This window comes from Suillus clintonianus, assembly GCF_016758775.1.
Source record: "Suillus clintonianus strain FC179 chromosome Unknown DEU56scaffold_13, whole genome shotgun sequence".
In the NCBI taxonomy this organism is placed as follows: domain Eukaryota; kingdom Fungi; phylum Basidiomycota; class Agaricomycetes; order Boletales; family Suillaceae; genus Suillus; species Suillus clintonianus.
The window spans coordinates 473,071-497,882 of NW_024539237.1; the positions used below are offsets into that span (position 1 = coordinate 473,071).

A 24,812-nucleotide genomic window follows, 5' to 3' on the forward strand; every position below is an offset into this window, starting at 1 on the left:
TCAGCTGTCACCTAGGGGACCCGGGCCCTTGAAGAACATGCGATGCGCATTATGATGTCAAGTCATGGACACCAGCGTTGGCGGCCACGATGACATGGAAGCATGGCGCTATTGGAACTCCATCGTACGTCTTCAAACTTCTAGTGAGGATTGACGGAGGGATGGGGCGCCGACTGCATCAGTAAACTGGTGAGACTCAGATATTCCCAGCCGAAGACACGTGCAATGCGGCTGGCACTTCCGAGGGATGGTGATACTAGGGCAGTGCTTGACCTCAAATACTCCTGCAGTGTATGTTTGTATCTCCTCTGAATTGGAAGGTCCGACTGTCTTATATTGGTATGGTTATGGCAGATTATCTGAATCGTACATAAAGTTCGTGCCGCAATTATTCGGTTAGTGTCATTTTCTGACCAACGGAATCAAGGCGAACTGCACTAGCGGTTGGTCTGGGCTCATCAAAATAGAGTGAGGCGATGCTGATATGTGCTTCTTTGAGCGCCGAGCAACTGGATGAAACAATATTAATGTTGGATGGGGCCGCGCATGCTGGAGCCTTTGCAAATTCGGATCATGTTGTCAGTATAGACAGTAGCAATCAAGAAGTTGGAGTGAAAGTTAGCCTGCTAGCTGTACTCGAAGTCCATTCTCAATAGTCTAATTTCGTTCTAGAGCGCCCGCCCTGGGAGGTTAGTGACCACATCATGGGTAACTTCTTGGCTTCACACTGTTCACAGCTCAGCAACCCACGCCGCACGCCTGCAGGCTCCGAGTCCGGACAGGAGGTACGCCTTAGGTATCGTTTCGGAGGCGAACAAGCTGGAACAAGCCGACATTACGATAGGCTTTGTCGTGGCAGGGCCCTCAGGCCTTAGGGCTCGCATAGTGAGCGTATCACGATATGTGTTTAATCGTAACTGTCATGGCTCGCCACTTTGCACACCGGTGTATGGGATACACCGTGACATGGACAGGGGACATGTAAACTTGGACGACCGGTTCCCATCGCGCCAAGCCCGTCTTCTCCGGTAATAGTGTTTCGCGAGCCCAGCGTCTACATGACGCATGGGGTCTTTATAACGAGGTACAAGGAATATTACGCCCAAATTAAATTCCTTCCCCCCATCAAAACGTCCTTTCTAGTGTAGTCCATGGCAGAGCGTAGGGTTGCCCATACTCGAGCAAGCTCCAGCATCACAGGCAGTCCAATCATCCATCAGGAATGTACTGGGCACCACTCACCGATTCCAGTCTCATCCACAGACTTCGGTTCAGTTGATCCTGATATCGAGACAGGCCCCAATGGCAAACCTCGGCTCAAAACCACCTGGCACCGCTTCCTTGGACGGGGGAGGAAGAAGGTCGGCGTCATAAAGAGCATCAAAAACATATATGGATGTTCATGTGCGTTTGCGCCGCCTTTTGCGACGAGGTTAAATACGTCTGAATGCTCATCAGTGTCACAGGGATCAATCTACTACTCCTGCTGACGCCGGTAGCATGGTGGGCACATTTCGATGGACGTCTGAGTTACACCGTTGTCTTTGCACGTACGTTTTCTTCAGAATGATTCACGAGCAGCGCTCATTTTCTAATGCAGTGTGTTTCTTGTCAATTATCCCGCACGAGTGCTTGTTCGACTACTGCGGTGAACAGATGGCTCTGTATTGTGGCAAGGATTTTGGTGACTTGATCACGATCACTTTGAACAAGTAGGGCGATCCCCCTTTATTCGCTTCGTATTCACACCTTGATGATTGTAGTGCGGTTGAGGCGACCCTCGCTATCATGTTGCTGCTCAAGTGCGAGTAAGTTATGCGTTGGCTAACATGCAATCATTGGCGTTATTCAAACATACTTTACCAGGCTCAAGCTGCTGCAATCGACCATTACTGGTAAGCTCCGAAATCATCCGCTACATCCCCCAGCATTGACAAACTATGCCATCTTGCAGGTGTGGTCCTATTGCACCTCCTCCTTGTTCCTGGTGCCGCTTTTCTGACAGGCGGTGCTCGAATTTGGGAACAGGACCTGCATCCTATGCACACACAACTCAACCATACCTTGCTTACTGTTGGGTATGTTTTCTATAGTTGCCGCGTGGAGCTATGAGTGACCGCTTGCCCGCACAGGGTGTTGGCCTTGTTATTGCCTGCTTCATTCTATGCAGCTATAAGTGGTAGTACCTCTACGCCGGTATTGTCTGACGGCGATCTCCCGGTCCTTGGTACCACCACTCAAACCGATTTTTTGCGCATGAGCAGAGGGCTTGCGGTGATGCTCCTTCTTATGTAGGCTCCTTTACTTCTCATGCATCTACCTTGTGGCAAACCCTACTGTCAGATACATATGTTCGCGCATTTTCTATCACAATCCTCCTGGTGCTGGAAACACTTCGATGAACCATGCTTTGACACCCGACGAGCTCAAGAAACTCGAGGAAGAACTAGAGCGCAAGGAGCCCGAGGTTAGTCAATGGGTTTGCATCTTCTTCCTAATCATCAACATTGCGGTCGTGGCTGTGACCTCGGAGTGGGTAAGTGTCGTTGAATGACCAGGTCTACATTCGTTAACTTTCAGCAGTTGGTGGACAGCATCGAGCCTGTGAGGCATATATCCGGCATCACGACGGAGTTTTTTGGCTTGGTCGTCTTGCCCTGCGTTGCCTTCTCGGCAGATGGTGCTGTTGCAGCAGGCTACTTTTTACAGAAGGCCCTTCGCCGGGTATGGTCCAAGACCAATGATCCCGACCCACCCAATACTCTGGCCAAAGCTGAAGCCATTGACTTGAGCATTCAGTTCGTCTTGCTCTGGATGCCGTTCCTAACTCTGCTTGGCTGGTGGACCGGAAAGCCTTTCAACTTGCTATTTGGTGCGTTGATGTCGAGTATGGTGCTATCCCCCTCCAAAGCTGAAGAGCCCATCAGATTTCTTTGAAGTCGCACTACTTCTAGGGGCCTGCTTCCTTGTCAATTTCGTGACTGCCGACAGTAAAACAAACTGGGCGGAGGGATTCATTTTGTTGACATTTTATGCCATGATGGTGAGTTTTTCGCCACCCGAAATGACAGGGTTTTAATCCAGTGTTTAGGTGCTTTGTACTTGGTACTACACGGGAGAATCTGATGTGAGCAGTTTAGTGCTTTGTCCGGGACAGTCTGCCACTGTGGAGGGTGGATGAAATCTGCGTTTCAAACCCACATGCGCATTCTTCACCCATTACCATATCCCAAATCACGCCCCATATACCATGGTGTCATGTCCTTCTTTTCAAATTGTAGTGTACGATCTGTTACCCAAGTCTAAAATGGCTGCTGTTGTCACAATATGCATAATTTTTCCGTAAACGATCAAGCGCCCAGGAATTAATTAATTATGAATGAGACTTGTTGAGATGGTTATCAGATACTTGCGTACCCAAAGCTTCCACCGCTCGTTGAACGATCGCAGTCACATCGCTCCGCACCGCGTCCATCTCAGACTGGCGTTTACGTTTCATCACATCGCGTCCAGGCGCAAACCGCTCTCCAGCCTGCATGACTGTGCGACCAACCCAGCCACCTGAATGAAACTCTTCACCAAGCTTCGACGCAACACCATCTTCCGCGACAAGGGGCACATGCGAGCGCGACAACGCACTCAACGCAGCCATTATTTCCTTGACCGGTATTGGATCGCCAAACGCCACACCAAGTTTTATACCTAATTTTGGGAAGTATTTGTAAGGAAACGAGCGGTGCTCAGGCATCAATTTGTCAAAACCTAGCATCACGTCAAAAAAGATGGAGCACTGGAAATTTCAGGTGCTATACCAGTGAGCCACATCGGGATGATGAGAGGGGGAACTGCAGTTTCCATCAGGATTCGTCCCCTGGGGGTTTGATTGTGATAACTGGATGTTAAGAGGGTGAAAAAGCGACTCACACTCCCCACTTAAACCGCGGCAAGCGAGCGGCTCCGTTTGTCCGCGGATAGTCGAGTGGTTGATTGACTTTTCCCTCTCCAAAAAGATGCACCTGAATGATGTTAATGCGGACACAGAAATCAGGCTAGCATTGGACCCACCCAATGCCCTTCATTAAGCCGTTTAATGGCGATATCTACAGAAGGTTGGAAGATTCCATTTCCGCGAAATGTTTCTATCACTTGACCCTTACGAAAGAAAGCGGAGAAGAGACTTCCTGGCCGAAGTTTGCATTCAGTTGCCCACGTTACTGACTATGTCCGCACAACATACGGGTTAGTGAACATGATTTCTGATGCACCAAGCGACCATCGTGTTGTGTTCGAGTTCAAAAAGAGTTCCATTGGGAGTGTTCCCCATACGAGTGGATCATCTAGTCTGTGGCCAGACTCAAGTCTCAGCATGAATGTTCACGTGAGGAACTTGAAAGACAGACGTGGAAATATGGTTTGCAACTCAACGTGTACATATAAATAAGTAGACGTTGACCACGGTGAATTACGAGACACACCTGTTACCACTCCCTGCCCATGTCGCCGCCGTTCATCGTTCCGTATAGCATTCAATAGTATAGGGAGATTGCTAACGGTGATGGAGCAAAGCCCTGAGTTGAGAAATGCTTTACAAAGGAGGCCCGTCGCTGTGATTGTGGCCGTTGACAACAGGTGGGCCATGTCGCGCACTGAGAACTTCTAAGGCTAGCCAGGGTTAGCACTGAATAAATGATGGATCATGATTCATTGATGATAATGCCGGCACAACACGTCTCTGTTCTGACTAAGCATCCATTATGTTCTCGAGCGTCTTTAGTTGATGGAAGCCGTTTTGGTTGTTATCCCCCACCCGCCTACTATTATTCTCCTCCCTCTCTCTTTCACGACGTGCGACGCTCGCGCAGCCCCTGCTGGTGCTTAGCGCCGCTGTCCAGCCTTCCATTAAATATAGGCCCGTCATGTCTTCTATGTTTCTCGTTACCTTTCTCTCCGCTATTATCCTGCTATGCCTATTTTCACCTGCTGTCAGAAGGTCCATCATGGCTGGCGACGACCTCCTTGACGCCCATGAGGCAGGTCTAGCTCTCGTCGCGTCCCGTAAGTCTTGCTCTTGAGCTTGTGCTGGCTGCCTTTTTTAAATGTTCCCAGGCAATCCATTCAGGGAATCGGGCCCTCCAGTGTGCATGGCCAAACTTATCATGCTGAGGCATAAAGTGAGGAATCTATTTCAGTTCGCTTTCTTACAACTTACCTTTTTTTTTAAAAAAAGATTCAGACTGGTACACGCAAACGTAGATCCCCGACGCCCACACGCCAATCACGAAATCTCGGACTCATCCAACCCACTCGCCCGCGCGCGTCTTGGGTTCGGTTTGGAAGAAACTTTGGACATCAATACCACTAAACTACCAACATCATTTGACGCTTATTTGGGCTGTAGTCTTGTAGAGCCTTATCGCCCATTATTTATATCTCGGTGATACCCATCTTATCCATTATAGATATCTGCCTTGTTCGTGCTTTTCTGGGTGTACATGCCTCTCTTTGCACTTCCATCAAGACTTTTTGCTTTGTGAACATACGTGTTCTTTGTTTGCCTCTTTACTTTGCAGCGATCTGGCAGGTTATTACAGGTGGAAAATAAATGTACAGAATAGACCTTTCAAGTTGGCGCGGGTGAACGCGTGAGATTGGACCCTAAATCAGGATAGGCTAACAGACACTACGCAAAACGACTACTCCTATCGGACCCGCTGGAGAGCATACTTCGCCCCTTCTGTCCAAAGAAAGTTCACGAGCTTGCTAACTCGTTTAACCTCAAGAGCAGAGTAAAGGCAAGGAAGCTTGGAGATATACCACTTTCATCAAGTCCACGAAGACCCGTGCTGTTGATGAGCATAAAGTCAGGAATGTCATGATGAGACGCGGAGGCAGATTTGATAGTGATAAGATGCCCCGACACAAAGATGGAGATGGAGTTGGCAAGGTATGGGGTTCCTCCAATTTGAATGAAATCCAGCTGTTACATTCTCCGTTCGTAGGCTGCTCCAAAGATCGGAGAAACGAATGTTGGGTTCAGGATGCTTGCTTCGATGGGGTGGGCAGAAGGAGACAGGATTGGTGGCAATGCGTCCATTGGGATTGATGCGCCTTTGATCAAGAACACGATCGAGCTGGGTCTCAGAGGGCGCGACTCGATAGTCACGTCTCCCGAGTCAGAGCGAAATACGAGTCTAGTAATACCTCCCATGGCCCCATATTTAATAGGGGAGTTCAAAGCTGGAGGACGTGAATTTCGTTCTTCGAACATGAAATCAGCTTTATGGATTTCGGCTGGTCAAACGGTCACTAACAATCGGCAAGGTGAGTCAGACTCTGAAATACACACAACGTGACTTGCGCACCAATTGCATTATTGCACACGGCGGTCTTGTTTATACTGTAGGACGGGACTTAAGCTTGAAGCTTGATCCTCGTGTACTGCCTATAGATCACTTGCCCTGAGCCATGACAAAACACAAACGGCCGACATCACAAACATCTGCAAAATCTGTTGTTCCGAAGGCCCGCAAGAAGAAGGCCACTCCCGCGCTAGCTGCACCTGGCTTAGATTCCGACAAAGAAGATCTTACTGATGCGGGCGAGACGGGTGATGCGAAGAAGCCTCGCGTCATGATTCCGTGAGCATATTGTCATGCTCATGCTCTCTCCTCATGTACTTTGAGCCCTGATCACACAGTCTGAATGTCATCTAACTACTGAACAAGACAGACATTTCGTTGTCTCGTCACGAAGCTTCCTACCATATTCTGCTCAGTTTTAGCGTCAATCTCACTGCGATATTCCTTTTCCTGTATTCTTCTATAGTTCACACGGCTACAATTTCATGGACTCGTGAATTCACTGATGCTCTCAGGCCTCAGGCCCTCACTGCTACTACTAGTTCTTACTACATATACAAGTTCAGCGCTCATTTCTTCTCCGGGTGTCAGTGCTCGAATTTCTATGTGCGTGCGTATTGCAATTCGAACATATCCGCCTAGATTTCATACTCATGAAAGGCACAGGGTTGTCTTCGCCAAATTGCCACGGCGCTCTTCGGCTTCATCCTCCCTGTGTTCTTGACCAATGACAGTCCTCGTAACTGATCATGATAGCATAGCAGACAGGGTGCAAAAGTGTCGAGCGGCCTTGCAGGGCTGTCCCCCCGGTCATTCTAATCGATCAGTGTCTCTCTACAATCTTGCCACCGGCCTTCAAAACAGATTCGAGCAGCGGGGTGTCCCGTCTGACCTTGATGAGGCCATCGAGCTCCATCGGGCTGCACTACTCCTTCGTCCCCCCGGTCATTCTGATCGATCAACGTCTCTCAACAATCTTGCCAACAGCCTTCAAAACAGATTCAAGCAGCGAAGCGTCCCGTCTGACCTTGATGAGGCCATCGAGCTCTATCGGGCTGCACTACTCCTTCGTCCCCCCGGTCATTCTAATCGATCAGGGTCTCTCGATAATCTTGCTCTGAGCCTTCGTAACAGATTCGAGCAGCGAGGTGTCCCGTCTGACCGTGATGAAGCATTTCGGCTGTATGTGCAACTCTCCTACCTATCTCATGCAGTCTCCCGTAGGGATCTTACTGCTGCCAAGTCATGGGCCACCTCTGCCGAAGAGACGAACCATGACTCTGCATTACTTGCCTATCAAACTGCGTTGAAATTCCTAGATCAGCATGTTGCTATGTTGCCGTCTTCCCCACATCTATTTGATGTCGTCAGGATGGCCACAGCTTCACTTGCCATGGACGCTTTCTCGTGCAGTGTTCGTCATGGTGCACTGAAAACTGCGATGGAATTGGTGGAGCAAGGCCGTGCCGTATTCTGGACCAAGTTGGCACGCTTACGCTCACCGCTCGATGAACTTTCCCTGTCCGGTGACACCGGCGCAGCCTTGGAGAATGAGTTCAAGCAGCTGAGCTTTGGCCTTCGTAGCGCGCTTGATCGGTCTACTGAAGAGCAGTCCCCACAAATCCGACAACTGACCATGCAATGGAATGATGTCGTCTCCCGCATCCGCATGCTGCCTGACTTTTCTCGGTTTCTCCTGCCTCCCCTTTTCTCCGACCTACAGAAGGCTGCTGAAGAAGGCCCTGTCATTATCGTCAATGCAAGCCAGTATGGCTGTGACGCCTTGATTGTCTTCAGTGCACAAGATCCTGTCCACGTTCCACTCGATATCCCGCAGACTGAAGTCTACGAGTTGTCTTCGGAGTTTCAGTCCCTCGCAGAGCAATTTGGTTCTTCTGATCGTCAAAACAAACTTGTCAGCATCCTCCGCAAGCTTTGGGATTGTGTTGTTGATCCCGTGGTCCGAGCTCTTAGGGCGTCTAAAATTAACCATGGCTCGCGTATCTGGTGGTGCCCCACTGCTGAGTTCACGCTTCTTCCTCTACATGCAGCAGGACCGTACGAGAAGAACAAAAACAACTTTTCTCACATTTATATCTCCTCTTACACCCCCACTTTGGCGACACTCATTCGGGCGAGACAGCGAGTTTCTCAAGAGGTGTCCACACAACATTTTGTTGCTATCGGTCAAGCGAATCCGGACAGAGGGAAGGAACTCCGTCATGTCGCTCCCGAGTTAGCCATCGTCGCTCGGTGTCTTGGGCCCGTGGTCTCTTTCACATCACTCGAGGATAACGACGCAACAATCCAGGGTGCACTTGATGCACTAAATCATAATCAGTGGCTCCATCTAGCTTGCCATGGAATGCCACATCGGACGCAATCGTTCGACTCTTCCTTCGCAATGCGCGATGGGCCGTTGATGATCAAGGAAATCATCCGTTCCAACTGGCAGAACATGGAGTTTGCATTCTTATCGGCTTGCCACACTACCGTGGGCCATGAGAAGAGTCCCGACGAGGCGATACATCTCGCTGCGGCGATGCAATTCTCTGGATTTCGCAGTGTGATAGGTTCCATGTGGTCTGTCGACGATGAGGTTGCACAACAGGTTGTGTCCGTTTTTTACCGCAAACTGGTCGATGGCTCAAGGAGATTGGACTGCACACGGGCTGCGGTAGCGTTGCACAAGGCTTTGAAATCGTTGCACAAGAAGATTCCACTAGAACAACAGATCGTGTTTGTTCACATAGGTGTCTAGTTTGATTGATTCGTCGTGTTATTGCATTCTATGCTATGTTATCCTGATTGCTTTTATTGCCCTGTTGTCCCACCTAGATCCCAGTTATTCAAATCATGTCTGCACGATACTCTTTTTCCCTGTTGTATACTAGTACTGGAAACACCGATCCATTGAATGATTATACATGCTTTGTCAAACATACAATATACAAGCCTGAGTCAGAGTGGAACATCAAAGGGGTTCGAGTGGAGCGTGCACAAGGAGTCGACGCGGATTGGTTCCGCGGGATCAAACGTTTCGCTTCGTCCTTACTATCTCTGGCCCGGAGTTGCAAAATGACCCGGAGTTGCAAATCACGATGTAGCACACTCGTATTTCACTATTTTCCTTAGCACAATGATTTTAGAGGATGATTGATTAATAGCTTACTGTGTGCATTTTTTATTCCACGAAAAATGGACGAGAAGTACTTGCGGCAGCGAAACACTGCTCAGAACTTGATGTGCACTTGAATTCCATGCCAATCCATCGGAGGGAAGCCACACATGCGCTAAAAATTCGGGAATCTTACTAATGGTTTGGATCCCATTGCCTTCTAATATCACTCTAGTTTTTTCTGACATGATAGCTGAGTGGTGTTGAGAGACACAAACGTTGTACCATCGAGATGCAAGACGTGACATTTTTCTATATTTTTGGCAGAGCCTTAAGCTTAGTAACAGTATGTACTGAATCCTACTTGCTTATGTTGTTGCCTTATTTTAATGTGGTGTAGTTGTTGTGTTATAAAAAACGGGTCAAAAATATTGTCACTCTGGGCCAGAGATAGTACATAAGGTAGATGGTAGATAGGCTAACAGACACTATGCAAATCGACTACTCCTATCGGACACACTGGAGAGCATACTTCGCCCCTTCTCCAGCTTGCGGGGAACAGGTGCGCTCGAGATAGAATTGCTTCCAGTGGCCGCCTGGGCTGTTCTCAAGGAACCACCACCCGTCTTGACTTTGGCCTTGGCGTGTCCTGTAATGGCTGCACCAACAGCAGACCGACCAGTCCCCTGGTTTCCGCCACCTTGACCTCTCGCCCACGAACGCAATTTTGTTTTCTCTTGGTCATTCTCAAATATCCGGTTTGGGCGCTATCAAGGGAGACTATCAGATCACAATAAACCTCGTTGAGCGTAGAACAGACCTCCAAACCAAAGTCTGAGTGAGTCACTGTGGGTCGTTTTGCGGGCGCATTGCTGGAGCGCTCTGTCATCACTTTGACAGCAACATTCTCATCGTTCTCATCGTCCGCCCTGTCGATCCATGATATGTCCTCCGGATCTAGAGTTTCAAAAGTCTACTGAAGATCAGCGATAACAAAGGTAGAAGAAGCACAGTGCAGCTCACCTCTCTACTCCTGGCCGCTTCCCTCAGTTCGGCATTTAGATCTTCGATCAATACTACTTTCCTCGTCTCCTCATCTTCATCTTCACTAACCATTCGCGTATCTGCTTGCAAATGCACAAACTCAAGGTCATCATCAATCAACTCATGCTGATATGCGTCATAGAACGCCTTGGTTTCTTGGTTTCGACCTATAGATAGAGAAGTTGGCTTCCAAAATGGAGCTGTAGCGATCGCACTACTTGCCTAGGTCTTCGAGGGTGTCACCATCAATCTTGCGCTTCTTGTTCATACCCCGTCGTATTCGCCTGTTATTCTCGTCCTCCTCGTCATCGTCGCTATCCTCGTCGAAGCCGATCCCACGGTCGCGACGCTTCATTCTGAATTTGCCATCAATGGCATCCTGGTGAAGCTTCTCCAATTTCTGGTCATCTTCCTCCTCATGCTCTCTATGGATAATTCAGCTGACTGTGTCAATAATCTGTCCATAATGCGCACCTGAACTTCTCCTGGACTAAATCAGCCCCTTCTGTGTCAACATCCATGGCCGCATCATCAACAAGACCTTCCACAATTTTATCGTCATCGTCGTCCTCTGCCTCCTCATCGTCATCTTTCTTGAAAGGCCCGAAGCCAATCAGTTCGTCCTCATCTGATTCCTCGGCCTCCGCAGCGACGAATTCAGATTTCTCCAGCTTTCGTTTAGGTGCATTGGATTTTGGGTTCCCTCCCAAGACATCAAACGCGTTTCTCTTTGGCAGCTGAGAAATAAGTAGAGGGGGCAGAAGGGAGGCGTCGTCTTGTACAGGTGCTTTCCCGTCCAATGGCGAAGTACTGCGCCGCCTTAGTCGGCGAAGAGGCTGTATATCCGAGGACTCTTGCGTAGCCATGAAGGACAACGTTCGGAGTGGAGCACGCTCACAAGACGACGGAATGAGATCACCCAGCAATGTTTGAGATGCCAGAAGTTGTGAACTCTGGAAAGACTTGACGCGATATTGTTCAGCATCAGGCCCCGATGTCTGAGTCAAGAACCTGGAAAAATGAATAAAATTTCCAGGAATGAATTAGATGTCACTTCGATGTACTCACCCGTTGTCGCGGATGTACATCCCAGGGTCATCAGCCTGCTTCCGTTGCTTGTTTGCGATCTCTATTACATACTCTTGCTCCTTTTCAAAAATGTCGTCAGCCTTCCTGCGAAGGGCACTGCTGACTTCCAGTGCAGGCTCCAGTCCAATATCAAGTGACAAAGTGGGCTCATTGCAGTCACCCACAAGATCAGTCTCTCTGAAGCTGGGTCCCTCATCCTAAAATAACCCAACACGTCATTCAATGAACTGAACTGCAACAAATGAGATTGCAAACCTTGTCATCTAAGAACAGTTGCGAAAAACCTCCTCCATTTGCGAGAGGATCCAGGGGTACGAAGGATGCAGGACTACTCTTGCTAAGGGTTTCAGAAAAGGAAGGTAGTAGTGTGCGGGGTTCGAAACCCTTAACCATGTTTTTCCTCGTTCTCAAAGTCGGAAAACGATGATCCCGCACGACCAAGCTGCACGCAACGCTGCGTCGGAGGTGAGTCGAGGGTCATTAGGGAGTGTGATGCTTCCGGTGGGGATGTCAGATGCTTTGACGTAGATTGGAGAAGTCTGGTGGTAAATGGGGACTTTGAAGTTGGGGATCCCGCGAACGAGTCATCTTGAGCAATCTCCTTCAACGGCGAACGTGAATTTTGCTCAGGAGAATTGGGGACACCATCGAAACCTCCCAACGATGTTGAAGACGGAGATCTCCTGAGAACAACATCCTCGATGTCAAGAAGCGAACCCGGTCTACTACCTAAGGGAGGTCTCGCAACTGAATGGGAGTGTCGAACAACAGCCTTGTTCTCTTTGTCCTCGCTCCTGTCGTACATCAACGTTTTGCTGTTCTCTTTGTCATTCTCGTCCTCCGTTTGGTCCGATTCCGAGTTGCGTATCACTATACCGTTGGAAGCCAAGTCCAGCATCGAGGAGTCTGGCACGAGAATTCTGGGAGCATCATCCTCGTCATCGGAAGCCACCATTAGGGGACGACGAATACCGCGTCTGTGCACTTGGACCTCCTCATCTTCAACGTCCGTATGTTGGCTTGCACCATCATTGACATCGACGCCCGTAGCTTGGTTCTCCTGATCGCTGCCGCCCTCGCCATCACTTTCCGCGGGCTCTGGACTGGCTGAGCCCCGTTCCTCGGGAGCATAATCCGCGTCGTCCCCGTCCGTGTCGTCCACCTCCATGTCGCCAACAGTAGAGTCGTCGTGCTCTGCTACCTCAAGCCCCTTCTGCACATATGCAGCAAGCCTGTCTTTGAATGACGTGTTCTCCCCAACTTCTACAGGCTCTTCTAGTACCCTGCCTCCTCTTTGTTTCCAGTCCTCTTCTCGCTGCTGGATAGTCGCAAGCTTGCTAGTCTCAGCTTGTTGCATGAGCGCTCTGTTTAATTGTTGTGTGGTGAGCAGGGCCTTAGTGTCCTTGCCCTTCGCCTTCCGGTCGAATGATGACATCGCGGATTCCCTGAGGTATTCGGACATGTTGGCTTGTGCAAAAGGCTTCGCACGGGAGCCGGACGGTCCTGGTAGAGATTTCCGACTCAACGCAAGCTGTCTCGCCTTGCCCTTCGAAGGAGTAATATGTTGCAACTTGTCCGCTTTGCGTTTCACTGCCTCTTCTTGGGCTGTCACATGCATATTGTTATCCACAATCTCTAGATCATCATCGCTATCTCCGGTCCTAGATGACCGCCTAGCTGCGTCTTGGAGGGCTCGCTGCTTCAACTCCGCGAGAGCACGTTTGTCATTAGCTTCTTTGCGTTTGGCTTGCTCATGCCTCAATAGGTCTGTGAGATTCGGCATCTCGTCGCCGCTGTTGTCGGATGCCATTGACTGCGGCGGGGAAGTTGCACGCCGCGGAGGATTTTTGGGCGGAGCCTGTGCACGGGGATGCACAACAGCAGAGGATCCAAGCAAACGTGAAGGTGCGCCGAAAGAAGATCCGCCTAGTGTGACTTTGGAAGGCGAGGAAAAATTGGATATTGGATCTGAGGGAGGTTCCTCGTTACGCAAGGCTTTATCCCTTGGTCAAAGTCAGCAGCATTATTTTGGAGAAAAACCTGGTATTACCCACTTGATCGTCTCAAAAAGCCGAGCCTTGGTATGCTTCGATTTCTGAGTACGCGCCACCTCGACATTCTTTCTCGCAGTGATACGCGAGCTCTCCAAAACAGTTTCACGCAGGTCTTTTTTAGTCGGAGCCTATCCGTCGTATGAGTGAAAAATGGGATGGGCGCGACAAAAGGCCAAACTACCTTGGTCTTTAGGCGCGTGGATTCGTCCTTCCGCCTGGCTTTGCTACCCTTCTTTGAAGTGGCACTTGTAGAAGTGGATTCACTCTCAAAACGAAGCGGAGGGACATCCCGAGCAGGGGCCTTCCCCTTGCCTTTGTTAGCCTTGGGCCTCGTTGAAGGCATCTCGAACTCTGATGTCGAAGGTGTGGGAGGAGATCGCAGCAGAGGAGTATTGATTGGATGGTGAACAGGCGATACCAAGGAAGAATTTTCGGAATCTTCGCGCTCAGAATCACAGTCGACACGATTCCTCGGGCGTCTGGCCTTGCGAGAAATTATGGGTGAATCTTCAAGAGACTCGTCAATTAAGGAGGCAGCTGGATCGCTTGTAGGGGGTAGCAGTGTGCCATCGGATAGCCCATTGGAATTTTGTGGTACTGGAGAAAGAGGCGTGGCATCCATATGTGTGATTTGATTCTCCTCAAAGGAATGAGGTTGAAAGGGTGGCGTCGATGACGACCGCTCAGTAACTCGAGGCTGTACAAGTGGTTCCTGGTCTTTGTCGAAGGCTTCATCTAGCGCTTTCAATTGTGCTCTCCAGCCAAACTGATGTTTAGGACTGGCATCGTGCATAGCGTCATCATTTGCATAGGTAGTTGAGGAGGACTGTGAGCCCTGCAACATATCAAGCGCCGAGTCCTCGCCTTTCTTATCTAAGGGCTCCGACTCCACACGAGGAGAGTCGTGGTCGGCGAGGGTTACAGAAGAGTCGCGTATTTCAAGCTGGGGGTCCCTACGCTTTCCGTACGTGACTGGGGCGCGTTTTATGACCTTGGCGGGAGATGACTTTGGAGAAATTTGGTCTACGTCCATGGCGGACATGTTAGCGTCTTCAGTCAACGAGCGTGTTGGCTGATGCCGGCTCAAGGCTGTTTGTTGCTGTAATCTTGAGAACGGCTTCAACACCGTGGCATGCGTGACCTGTCACTCTGTGACAAAGCGCGTTTTTGGTAATTGATCAACGAACGCGTCCAAGTCGCGTTCCTCATGTGCCAAAACAACCCTGAACAAGCGCCAACTGCAGCACTGGACTTCATGTGAGTTTTTCTTCTCCATGTCTCGTTCCTCCCCGTCCACGGGCCGAACATGTTGGAATCAAATCTATTCTGTGAGAAGCATTATATGTGTAGCTACATCGTGACTGCCGGAAACGTTGAGTTGGTTTGGGTGAATTGGACTAAAAAGATATACTAAGTCTATGTAGAAAATGCAACTTGAACTGTCAAAGGCGCAGCAGGCTAGCTATTCTTTTAGGAGTAAGATGGGTACATTCTGTGATTCTCCTCTACCTCGGGACACCCATATCCGAAGCAATCAAACTGACTGAGTACTTTTAAAATCCGTCGGAGATAGAAACTAGCGTACATCCGAATCAGCACTAGATCACAGCGCTGGTAAGGAGCATAACTGACCTCGTCATCGATGTATTCTTGCGCGGTATCGATCTTGACTGAAAGATCGTTTGGCGTCTCCTGATTGCACATGAGCAAAGCACTGTGCAAGTTCGCGGAACTCACCCTTTGCGAGGAGCCGATAGGACTATTGGTAGGTTTCCGAGCCCCCTGTAGCGAGAGCGACAAATGTTCGTTATAAGAATCGCGACGGATGCCTTTGCGTGCGTTGAGGGTTGCCAGCAGGGAATTGCAGTACACTAAAAGTGATCTTGTTGACCTCGTGAACAGCATAATTTGGATGTAGTGTACTTACGACGGCCCACGACGAAATAGAATGCGACATAAATGAAGGTATCCGGCCACGCTATAATCTGCGCCACGTCCGGGTCAGAAACGTTATGACAAAACCATCTGTGATTTTTTACACACAGAAATGAGGGACATGGCCGCGCAAATGCTGGTGAGCAGACCGGTGTTGATACTGTACAACATCAGTGTATTAATCAAGTTGTCGGACCTCGAGAAACCAGTGCGAGACTGTTGGAGGAATATGCAGAGGAAGGCCGCGATAAGGATATCCCCGGCAGCTGCTACAGCGTTCACACACATGGACAATGTCTTGAGCTCGGGAACTTGACTGAAGGTTGTCAACTTGACACTGAAGAGGGTGGTACATCAGCCAGACTACTTGATGATTTCTGACACGACTTACGCTTTTGCAACATATACTTTTGATGTCACATGAGTAGACAGATTTACGAGCAGCAAAACGCATACTCACTGATAACAATGATAATTTCAGCAATGACAAGGGACATCGCTGATGCGGTTGCAATTATGTTCTTGTCGCTTACTGGTTGAAAGTAAGCAAACCGTTCACTGGCAGGAGATCACACGTACGTCTGTAGACGCGCACGGTAAGGAAGCTGGAAGGATGATCATTAAAGATTTTTGTATTCAGAAGACCACACCAACCTTTGAACCATAAACCCCGTGAAGCCATTGAACAACACTTCAACCTGTGATGCAGATGAACGTTCAGACGAAAACTTTGCGCTCATCACATGCAACCCACAGACAGACTCCACACAAGTTTTTGCAGGGCACCAATGTTGGCAAAGTCAGTGATAAGGTACGTATACACTACCGTCTGATATTCAGTTCCCAAACAAACACGGCTTGTATCCGGCGCTCACCAGTGTGTGTAATCAAAGCTTGATTGATCGAGTCTGATATGAATATAGCACCAACCTAGATGATAACATTAGAGAAGTGGCACATATCGACACTTCGTGAACCTACTAAAAGCTTGTTGTACCACGGATCTGCAAAATACCGGCGAAAGTAGTACCATGTCTGCACACAAGTGACTGTGTGATCGTGAGCTCCCAGCGCAAAAGGAACAGCATGAAAACAAACCTCCGTAAAGCCTGCAACATACAAGTTCCAATTTGCGGTCATAGTTGATTCAAAAAAGAGTACTTACGTGGCGGAGACTACAACCCCAATCAAGAACGCTCCAAACCTGCGCAAGTTCTGCTAAGTAATGTATACGAACGGAGATGTGAAGCATACGCACGTATCATCTACAGTACCCATGGGGGAGGTAAGTATTAGTGTGAATGAATGAGGATGTGGACGCGAGTTTTAACAAGGTAAAGCGAAGGTCGGATCATTAACACAAGCCCTTCATCCGATGTCAACATCCGTTCTCAATGGCAACTAGTGACCTAGACTAATTCGCCGCTGAGTACGGATTATCAATCTGGCAAGTGGATCACTTGGCTGTCCGTAATGAATTCAGTGGGTTTTTCATGACAGTTGCACTAACTAACCCAAGTTACGATACTTCTTTGTGTCCGCATGATGATCGGCGCGGACGCCGTGGACTTGGGAGGAGGGAACTCAGGCTGTACCAACTCACTTTGAGTGATCACAAGGTCTTGTACCCTTAAGTTAAGTGACTGAAACAGAGTGCACGATGGGAGGACACATTGATATTGCGGGGCCCATCAGGCCCATCGGAGATCAGTTTGACCGGGATGATAGGCATTGAACATTGGCCGGGGTGATAAGCATTAAAGTAATGACCGGGGTGCACGTAGCTCAGCTAGGTTGGTGCACATCAATTGGCATTGAATATTAAATATTGACCGGGGTGCACATAGGTATTTAGTTGGAGGCAGACCTGTTTGAATTCTGAGCACGCAATGAGAACGAAGCACAATTGCTTAGCGCTTACCTTGCTCAACCCAAGATTTCTGGCGAATAGCGAGATCATTATACTAGGTACGGATCCTGAAACAACAATTAATTAACAAAATTACAATTGGTTCGCACTTTTTTGGGTTCCGGCAACTACCGAAAATAAATCCAATGGTCTGACCCCTTCTTTCGGTCAATGCAATTAGGCACAGTGTCCGGCTTTACATCTCTAACAGTTCTTCATCTCCATCAAGCTGCTACTAAAATAAAGATATACAATTGCTTCCTCGTTGTCCAAGGGTCTTAGACTTCCTCACACTCGCGACCTCGGAGGCATGCCACGATCGCATTGTGCGCGCATACAACACACGCTCCTCTGTGTTGTGCATCCGGAGTTATAAACTCTGCTGCCAGTCCATGGAGATAGGTTCAAACCTTCGGGAACTCAGCAATCGACATCTGTACTCGTGTAATAAGCTTTACAATGCTGCGTAAGGCGTTGCGACCCTTTTCACACAAATACCGTGTCTCACCAGCGTGAGCTCAAGCAGAAGCTTGTACAGTGGCGTGATCAGCATGGTTAGTGTTGAAAGAAGGTCCTGGCAATTTTCACAATCGCGGCGCGCAGACTGTAAGTGCTACATACGACAGTATTGAAATACTGATACACTCAGCAGTACAAGTGTGTGCCCACAGCATGTCGCGGATGTGGTTCTGATAATACGCTGCGACGACGAAGCTGGCACGAGCGAGCGATTCTTCAGCAATTGCTCAGGGCTGATGTACATCTCAGACGCATGTCACCACCATCTCCGTATCTGATCTTCACTGCCGCAGGTATATACAACCGTCGTCATTTTTTATTTTGCTGATGTAGGAAGATACTGGACTAACTGAAGCTCAGAGTAGAGACCAGCAGGCAGACCCCAAAAGGATACTTGCAGGCTCCATTGAACAGAATACTTGCGTAATACGCATGATCATGATGACACGATTGAACTGCATCAGAGGAAAATTCTTCCTCAGATATTATGAGAGCGTACGTACGAGATGCCATAACTGATAGCTATGCATGTATCAAAATTTTACAGAAGGCGAGCCAAATGCCATGATGAGTGACGATGATGTGATCCCATGATCCATCGATCTAGTAGACGATTGCAATTGCAAATTAGGGTTGCAAATTTTCCCCAGACCCGAAGGTACCCTCTTCGGGTTCAGGGGCAGATCTTGATCCTTGGACAAAATTCTCAGCAGAAATACACTACTGCACAGATCAGTATACAATTGGTGGCGCAAACTAGGTGCCGAAGTATATGAGTCCCCCCAAAAAAATAGCCAAGGCTTCAGCCAGGCTGCGGCGTATCATTCCACCCGATGTCTTCTATAATATGTTAGTATTCCCGCTACAGCAGTAATAACCGTAGCTGGAATGAAACAAGTCATTCCAGACTCCAAATCACGAGTCCCTAGCTTATAATTACCACACCTGCAGTGACACCGCGTGAACCAGGGATCTGTGGTCAAAGATCATGAAACATGACATAGCTCACGAAAGCAATGTCGAAACTCACCGCTTTGGGGTGCGCTGGAGCGCAAGAGCCAGCTAGATGGCAAGGGATACATACATAGATACGGCTGATCTACGTGATGCCATCCTGATTCCTGACTGAAACCTTCAACATAAATGCCATAGGTGGTTGAACCTGGAAGAATGCCGTTAATCACAAACTTACCAACGAGGGTCTGGCGCACGCGCGCCATCGAAAGCGACTTTCTAATTGGCGGGTCCAGACGCCTTGGGCGGACCATACTGTAACTGGTCCCTTAACATAATTAAGTGCAGTGGTCACCGCGAGTGGCCCGTCACAAAAAAGTACTACAAGGTTCTCACCTCTCTCTACCCCACGCGTGAAATATGATCCATTAAGTAAATTCAGGCAAGCAAGGTTTGCAATTGTGCCCACGACGTCGCACTCGCCGCATGGGAGGCCCTGGACCACGTTTGATTATAGTCAGGGCTGAGTCACGTGGTTCGTTAAGTAGTTGCTTAGTAATTACATAAGCTCTTTAGATTCAGAAATTTGATTTCTTCCACCCTTGCAACGGTTATGCCTTGTTGTCTGAATCTACGCGGAGATGCCTCAAGCATGTTTTGACCCCGCCAGAATTCCGTTGAACAGGCTGTGGCCCAGAGTCGTACGTACGGTGCTATAACGACTAATTTGGACATTCTACCGATGGGTCGCGCGAACACCACTTAAATTTGTACGAGCCTGCCAGGTGTCGCCGCAAGAACAATATTCATTCTTCCTTTGCTTGCTGCGGTCAACGATTTTAAAAAAGGTTTAAGGTAACTCAAAACACGGGCACTCTGTCGCCGCATATCTCAACTGTAAATCAAACGTGTTGTACACCCACCGAGTTCGCCACTCTCAGACTCGGACGATCAACATGCCCCTGATTCCAAGTGACCCCAGTTCGTGGTCACTCGACATGAATCATGTTTTCAACTATTTCGTAGGTTCGTGGGGAACATCTTTGGTGTTTTTTTTTTTTTAGCTCTATTGTTGACTGGAGTTTCGCAGTCGCATCAGCGTCTGCTGTGGTGTACGACTGGGGTGAGCAACATCTCTCATGGAGCGAAAGTTGATGACCTTATGGTATTCTCCAGTACTGACATTCGGTCAAGAGGTACGTTGATCCCATTTCCGACCAGCCATCTCACTAGAATTATTTTGTAGTACGAACTAATCTGGGTAAGCAGGCCCATATCAGAAGGACAGCGTCATGTATTTATTAATTTGGGGTCAGAGGCAGCGCCGGTCCCTCATGACTGCTCTATATATCTTCGTACGTAACTTCTGTTATAAGCGCAGTGGCCAACTCGTGCTGATCTCAAACATTTTAGGTGCGCTACGTCGGAATACTATACTCTGTGTGAGTTCGCAAAGCTGACAAGTGGGCCCTGAGCTGATATGTCATCTCTCACATTCAGCAGCAACGTGTTGTGTATGTCTCGTAATGCACCGGCTCGTTATTTTCTTCTGACTGGTGGCACGCAGTAAATCTCCCGGGATTCTTGACGACAGACATGGTAAGTATTCTGTAGCCACACCTACCAACTGATCACACTTCTACGTATGTAGGGGTGAGTGGGATTTTCGACCAGCTTGTCCGTTCAATATGCTGACTGAAACAGTTGTGAGTATCTCGAAGCATTCAGTTTTGTGAGGCTCGTCATTAACTGGGCTTTGCCAGGTAATGGTGTGAACCTCGCACTTGGGTGGGCGATTATGGTCATAAACTCTAATCTGAATGGCGAGTTGCTCAGCTACAGTATTTCATCAGATCGACTGACGCGTGATGCAAGTCGTCTTGATATTTCGGTTACATGCCATGTATCAGCAATCCAGGAAGATGCTGATCTTTCTCTCTGTGACCTACGCCGTTGTCTTGATTATATGCGGAGTGATTGCCGCAGTTGGAACCCGCTTTCTTCACACGAGTAAGTTAATGAAAAACTCTAAGCGCATCAGGCTCATGCAACGAATACCAGAGGCATTCCTCTACGGCACACAGTGCGTTTTCCCAACCGATAGCAGCCAAGAACTTCGGATGATAGAGACGTATACAATCGCTACTGCATGGGAGGCCCTCACGCTGTTTCTTGCACTTTGGATTGTTGTAAAACACATCCGTGAATTGCGACCACAATGGAGAGGACCGGCCGTCATCGGTGATTGTTTCACGGTCTTAGTGAAAAGTCACGTTCTCTACTTTGCATTGTGAGCGCATGATTTGAATGCGGTCATCTTTCTTGCTGATTTTCCCTCCGTGCTAGCTATACTGCCGCTTCTTGCTTCAACCTTGGCTTAATGTCTCCCAAAATAATGGTATGGCAATCTATGGCTGACATCTGCATTCGAGCACTCATCCTCATCGCTACAGCACTCGTCTTCTGTGGGAGCTCAGACCTATCGCGGTATTCTTGAACTTGTTACGCTTATGCAGATGTTCGTGGTAGGACCCCGACTCATCCTGAGCGTTCGAGAATATCACGCCAAGCTCGTGGCCGGCTGTGAGGATGGAACGTATCAAATACCTACAATTGCTTTCCAGGAACAGATTGAAATGTCAACTGGCAGCGATGATGTGTAGCGCGCGCACGAGATATCTTCAAACGATCAATCCCTATCAGATACGTACCCTGTACTTAAAATGTAATTTGTGTCATAGTCTTTCCGGGGTGGGGCCCCGTAATTTTCTCGCTTGCGTTGCCGTACTGGTACAAGGACTGCAGGGTGATACTACAGCCCCGAACTCTGAGTCTTCCGATGCTCGTTGTATTGATAGGAACCACACTGCAAGTGGCCTGAAGACTTAATAGTGTCACAGGTGCGCTAGTCAGGGTACAAATTTATCGCGAGGACACGCATAGTGCTATCACGAAGGTTCCTATGTAGAGTAGTACAATACATTTAGGAAGTTCATCTTCTGATTCGAGGGTTCAAGGACCAAGTGGCAACGGTTCATAGGACTCAGACCAGTGAGACATGATATAGTCAAGTGACGTTAACGAGTAGTATGACACAAGACCCTTCTCTTGGACATTATATGTTTACATACAATTATGCATGAGCCCCTGCATTATGGCCGATGTTATGGAATAAACAGGAGGCCGATTGATCCCCTTGAAGGGTGATGAAGAGTGTTAATGAACTCCAATCAGGTTCACCAACCCACCGTTTAATCAAACTCAATCCTTGTGTGGAGACCTTCGCGACGATGGGTATGGAAGTCTCTGTGGTAGGTGATACGGGGTTGCAAGCTCGACGGACCGTGTAGAAAATGAAGCGGATGGGTCCCTTGAGGAGACGTGGTTGGTGAGATAACTGCCAGCGTTAGCTATAGGGCGTTCTGTTCCGAAGTCTGGTACCCTTTGCTGCTGGAGAACGTTAGCTAAGAGAAGCTGAGTCATGCAAGCCCTCGGTACCTTCTATAGATGAGTCAACACGGATAAACCGTTTACTATGTAATAAGTAAGGTTCATACTGACGGCACACTTGTCACTTGCACACCATCGGCACCTGAGGTTAAATAACCCTGACTTGGTTTGCAGCATCGAATGCTTAGAATCAGGGATTGGCACAACTTTGTCTCTATGTAAAAAATCCCGCCATTCAGTTGAACATCGATTTCAGACCGATGGGCCGCGCGAAAGCTTTACACTCCTAGACGTCGAATTCGGACCCTGGATGATGAGTGTCGCCGCAAGTTGGCCGCGGGATCGAATTACTGCTCGGTTATTGCGGCAATGGTCCACAATTTAAAAATCAAGCTTAAAGCAATTTATTACGGCCTGGACCTCACCGCGTACTTATATAGTTTTCTCGTTGGATGGTCTGGCGCATTGTACACCCACCCACAACTTGCAATATGCCCCTGATTCCAACTAATCCCAGTTCGTGGTCACCCGACATGTATCGTGTTTTCAAATGTTTTGTAGGTTCGTGGAGAACAACGTTGGTGTTTCTCACTCTTATCATTGACTGGGTTTTCACAGTCGCGTCATCATCTGCTGTGGTGTACGACTGGGGTGAGTAAGATTTCTCATGGAGCGAATTATTGATGACATTATGATATTCTCCAGTGCTGACATTCGGTCAAGAGGTACGTTGATTCCATTGCCGTCCAGCCTTCTCATCATTAAAATGGTTTTGTAGTATGAATTGATCTGGGTGAGCAGCCCCATCGAGCCTATGATACAGTCAGTAATTTGGGTCAGAGGCGGCGCCGTTCCCTCATGACTGCTCTATATATCACCGTACGTAACTTCTGTTCTAAGCGCAGTGGCCAACTCGTGCTGATCTCAAACATTATAGGTGCGCTACGCTGGAATACTATACTCTGTGTGAGTTCGCAAAGCTTACAAGTGGGCGCTGAGCTAATAAGCTATCTATCATGTTCAGCAGCAACATATTGTGTATGTCTCGTAATGCACCGACTCATTCTTTTCTTCTGACTGGTGGCACGCAGTAAATCTCCCGGGAGTCTTCACAACAGACATGGTAAGTATTGCGCAGCGACACCTACCAACTAATCACACTTATACGTATGTAGGGGTGAGTGGGATTTTCAACTAGCTTGTCTGTTCAACATGCTGACCGAAGTAGTTGTGAGTTTCGTTTCTCGAGATATTCAGTTATGCGAGGTTAATCATCTTTTTTTCAGGCAATGTTATGAACCTCGCACTCTCGTGGGCGATTTTTGTCATAAACCCCATGCTGAATGGTGAGTTGCCCAGCTACGGTATCTTAGTTTTGGCTGATATGTCATACAAGTCATCATGATATCTCGGTTACATGCAATGTATCAGGGATCCAGAAAGATGCTGATCTTTCTCGTCGTGACCTTCGTCTCTATCTCGCTTGCCTGTGGGGTAATCGCTGCAGTAGGAAGCAGCTTTGTTTCACCGAGTAAGTTAATGAGATCTTAAGCGCATCAGGCTCATGTAACGAATACCAGATGTGTTCCTCTACGACACACAGTGCGTTTACCAAGTCGATAACACCCAACAACTTCGGTTGTTAGAGACATACACACTCGCTACTGTATGGGAGGTCCTCTCGCTGTGTCTTGCACTTTGGATTGTTGTAAAACATGTCCGTGAACTGCGACCAGCGACAGGACGGACCGCAATCGGTGATTGTTTCAGTGTCTTACTGAAAAGTCACGTCCTCTACTTTGCATTGTGAGCGTTTTTGTATGAGGTCATCTTTTCTTGCTGATTTTCCTTACGTGCTAGCTTTGCTGCTGCTTCTTGCTTCAACCTTGGCTTGATGTCTCCAAATATCATGGTATGGCAATCTATGGCTGACATCTACATTTGAGCGCTCATCATCATCGCTACAGGACTCATCTTCCGTGGGAGCTCAGAGCTATCGTGGTATTCTTGAATTTGTTACGCTTTTGCAGATGTTTGTGGTAGGACCACGACTCATCCTTAGCGTTCGACAATATCATGCCCAGTTCATGGCCACCTATGAGGCAGGAACAGCTGGCATACATCCAATTGCTTTCCAGGAACACATAGAAATGTCAACTGGCAGTGATATATATACAGTACGAGATGTTTAACACCTATCACATACCCAGATATACCCTGTGCATAAATGTAAATTTCGTTTGTCGTGGCAATTCCGAAAAATGTTTGTGTATCTCTCGTTTGCGCTGCCACAGTACCATACTGGGATTAATGTGCTGCGAATATCGCGCAGCAGCCTGAGGGACACCTGTAACAGCTCTGAATTTGTGAAGACTTTGGAT

The 24,812-nt window shown here is 48.4% G+C and overlaps 7 protein-coding genes across 7 annotated transcripts; 4 read left to right on the plus strand and 3 right to left on the minus strand.

Annotated features, from left to right (window-relative positions):
* Nucleotides 1-677: 677 nt before the first annotated feature.
* DEU56DRAFT_784078 (uncharacterized protein) lies at nt 678-3,353 on the plus strand. The gene is made up of 12 exons (XM_041352193.1): nt 678-785; nt 845-1,404; nt 1,467-1,550; nt 1,601-1,712; nt 1,764-1,808; nt 1,867-1,895; nt 1,955-2,078; nt 2,133-2,291; nt 2,344-2,536; nt 2,584-2,872; nt 2,928-3,043; nt 3,092-3,353. The coding sequence occupies exons 2-12, from the start codon at nt 1,152-1,154 to the stop codon at nt 3,179-3,181; spliced, it is 1,494 nt and encodes a 497-aa protein (XP_041212059.1). The 5' UTR covers nt 678-785; nt 845-1,151; the 3' UTR covers nt 3,182-3,353.
* On the minus strand, nt 3,354-4,700 carry DEU56DRAFT_784091 (acyltransferase-domain-containing protein). Its single transcript, XM_041352194.1, has 7 exons — nt 4,476-4,700; nt 4,401-4,419; nt 4,238-4,342; nt 4,066-4,177; nt 3,925-4,016; nt 3,813-3,871; nt 3,354-3,762 (listed from the first exon to the last, which is right to left on the minus strand). Exons 1-7 carry the CDS (start codon nt 4,636-4,638, stop codon nt 3,374-3,376), a joined length of 939 nt encoding a protein of 312 aa, XP_041212060.1. The 5' UTR covers nt 4,639-4,700; the 3' UTR covers nt 3,354-3,373.
* A 22-nt stretch (nt 4,701-4,722) lies between these two features.
* DEU56DRAFT_882133 (uncharacterized protein) lies at nt 4,723-5,630 on the plus strand. Its single transcript, XM_041356119.1, has 3 exons — nt 4,723-5,055; nt 5,107-5,171; nt 5,228-5,630. Exons 1-3 carry the CDS (start codon nt 4,917-4,919, stop codon nt 5,360-5,362), a joined length of 339 nt encoding a protein of 112 aa, XP_041212061.1. The 5' UTR covers nt 4,723-4,916; the 3' UTR covers nt 5,363-5,630.
* Nucleotides 5,631-6,746: 1,116 nt separating this feature from the next.
* Nucleotides 6,747-9,305, plus strand: DEU56DRAFT_109949 (CHAT domain-containing protein). The gene is made up of 2 exons (XM_041344595.1): nt 6,747-6,969; nt 7,026-9,305. The coding sequence occupies exon 2, from the start codon at nt 7,087-7,089 to the stop codon at nt 9,118-9,120; it is 2,034 nt and encodes a 677-aa protein (XP_041212062.1). The 5' UTR covers nt 6,747-6,969; nt 7,026-7,086; the 3' UTR covers nt 9,121-9,305.
* A 579-nt stretch (nt 9,306-9,884) lies between these two features.
* DEU56DRAFT_784118 (MRC1-like domain-containing protein) lies at nt 9,885-14,763 on the minus strand. The gene is made up of 12 exons (XM_041352195.1): nt 13,846-14,763; nt 13,665-13,792; nt 13,600-13,613; nt 13,490-13,578; nt 12,033-13,468; nt 11,866-12,010; nt 11,590-11,807; nt 10,996-11,532; nt 10,744-10,946; nt 10,501-10,688; nt 10,298-10,450; nt 9,885-10,244 (listed from the first exon to the last, which is right to left on the minus strand). The coding sequence occupies exons 1-12, from the start codon at nt 14,704-14,706 to the stop codon at nt 9,966-9,968; spliced, it is 4,251 nt and encodes a 1,416-aa protein (XP_041212063.1). The 5' UTR covers nt 14,707-14,763; the 3' UTR covers nt 9,885-9,965.
* A 208-nt stretch (nt 14,764-14,971) lies between these two features.
* DEU56DRAFT_784121 (uncharacterized protein) lies at nt 14,972-17,183 on the minus strand. The gene is made up of 16 exons (XM_041352196.1): nt 17,114-17,183; nt 16,858-17,063; nt 16,765-16,803; nt 16,698-16,708; nt 16,581-16,648; nt 16,475-16,529; nt 16,354-16,421; nt 16,254-16,297; nt 16,179-16,204; nt 16,060-16,131; nt 15,991-16,006; nt 15,708-15,936; nt 15,592-15,649; nt 15,402-15,535; nt 15,297-15,356; nt 14,972-15,240 (listed from the first exon to the last, which is right to left on the minus strand). Exons 2-16 carry the CDS (start codon nt 16,875-16,877, stop codon nt 15,199-15,201), a joined length of 942 nt encoding a protein of 313 aa, XP_041212064.1. The 5' UTR covers nt 16,878-17,063; nt 17,114-17,183; the 3' UTR covers nt 14,972-15,198.
* A 2,404-nt stretch (nt 17,184-19,587) lies between these two features.
* On the plus strand, nt 19,588-21,797 carry DEU56DRAFT_978330 (uncharacterized protein). The gene is made up of 13 exons (XM_041359690.1): nt 19,588-20,007; nt 20,072-20,104; nt 20,158-20,177; nt 20,228-20,242; nt 20,298-20,336; nt 20,395-20,423; nt 20,482-20,495; nt 20,549-20,580; nt 20,693-20,822; nt 20,857-20,991; nt 21,043-21,271; nt 21,328-21,379; nt 21,435-21,797. The coding sequence occupies exons 1-13, from the start codon at nt 19,938-19,940 to the stop codon at nt 21,642-21,644; spliced, it is 1,008 nt and encodes a 335-aa protein (XP_041212065.1). The 5' UTR covers nt 19,588-19,937; the 3' UTR covers nt 21,645-21,797.
* The last annotated feature ends 3,015 nt before the right edge of the window (nt 21,798-24,812 follow it).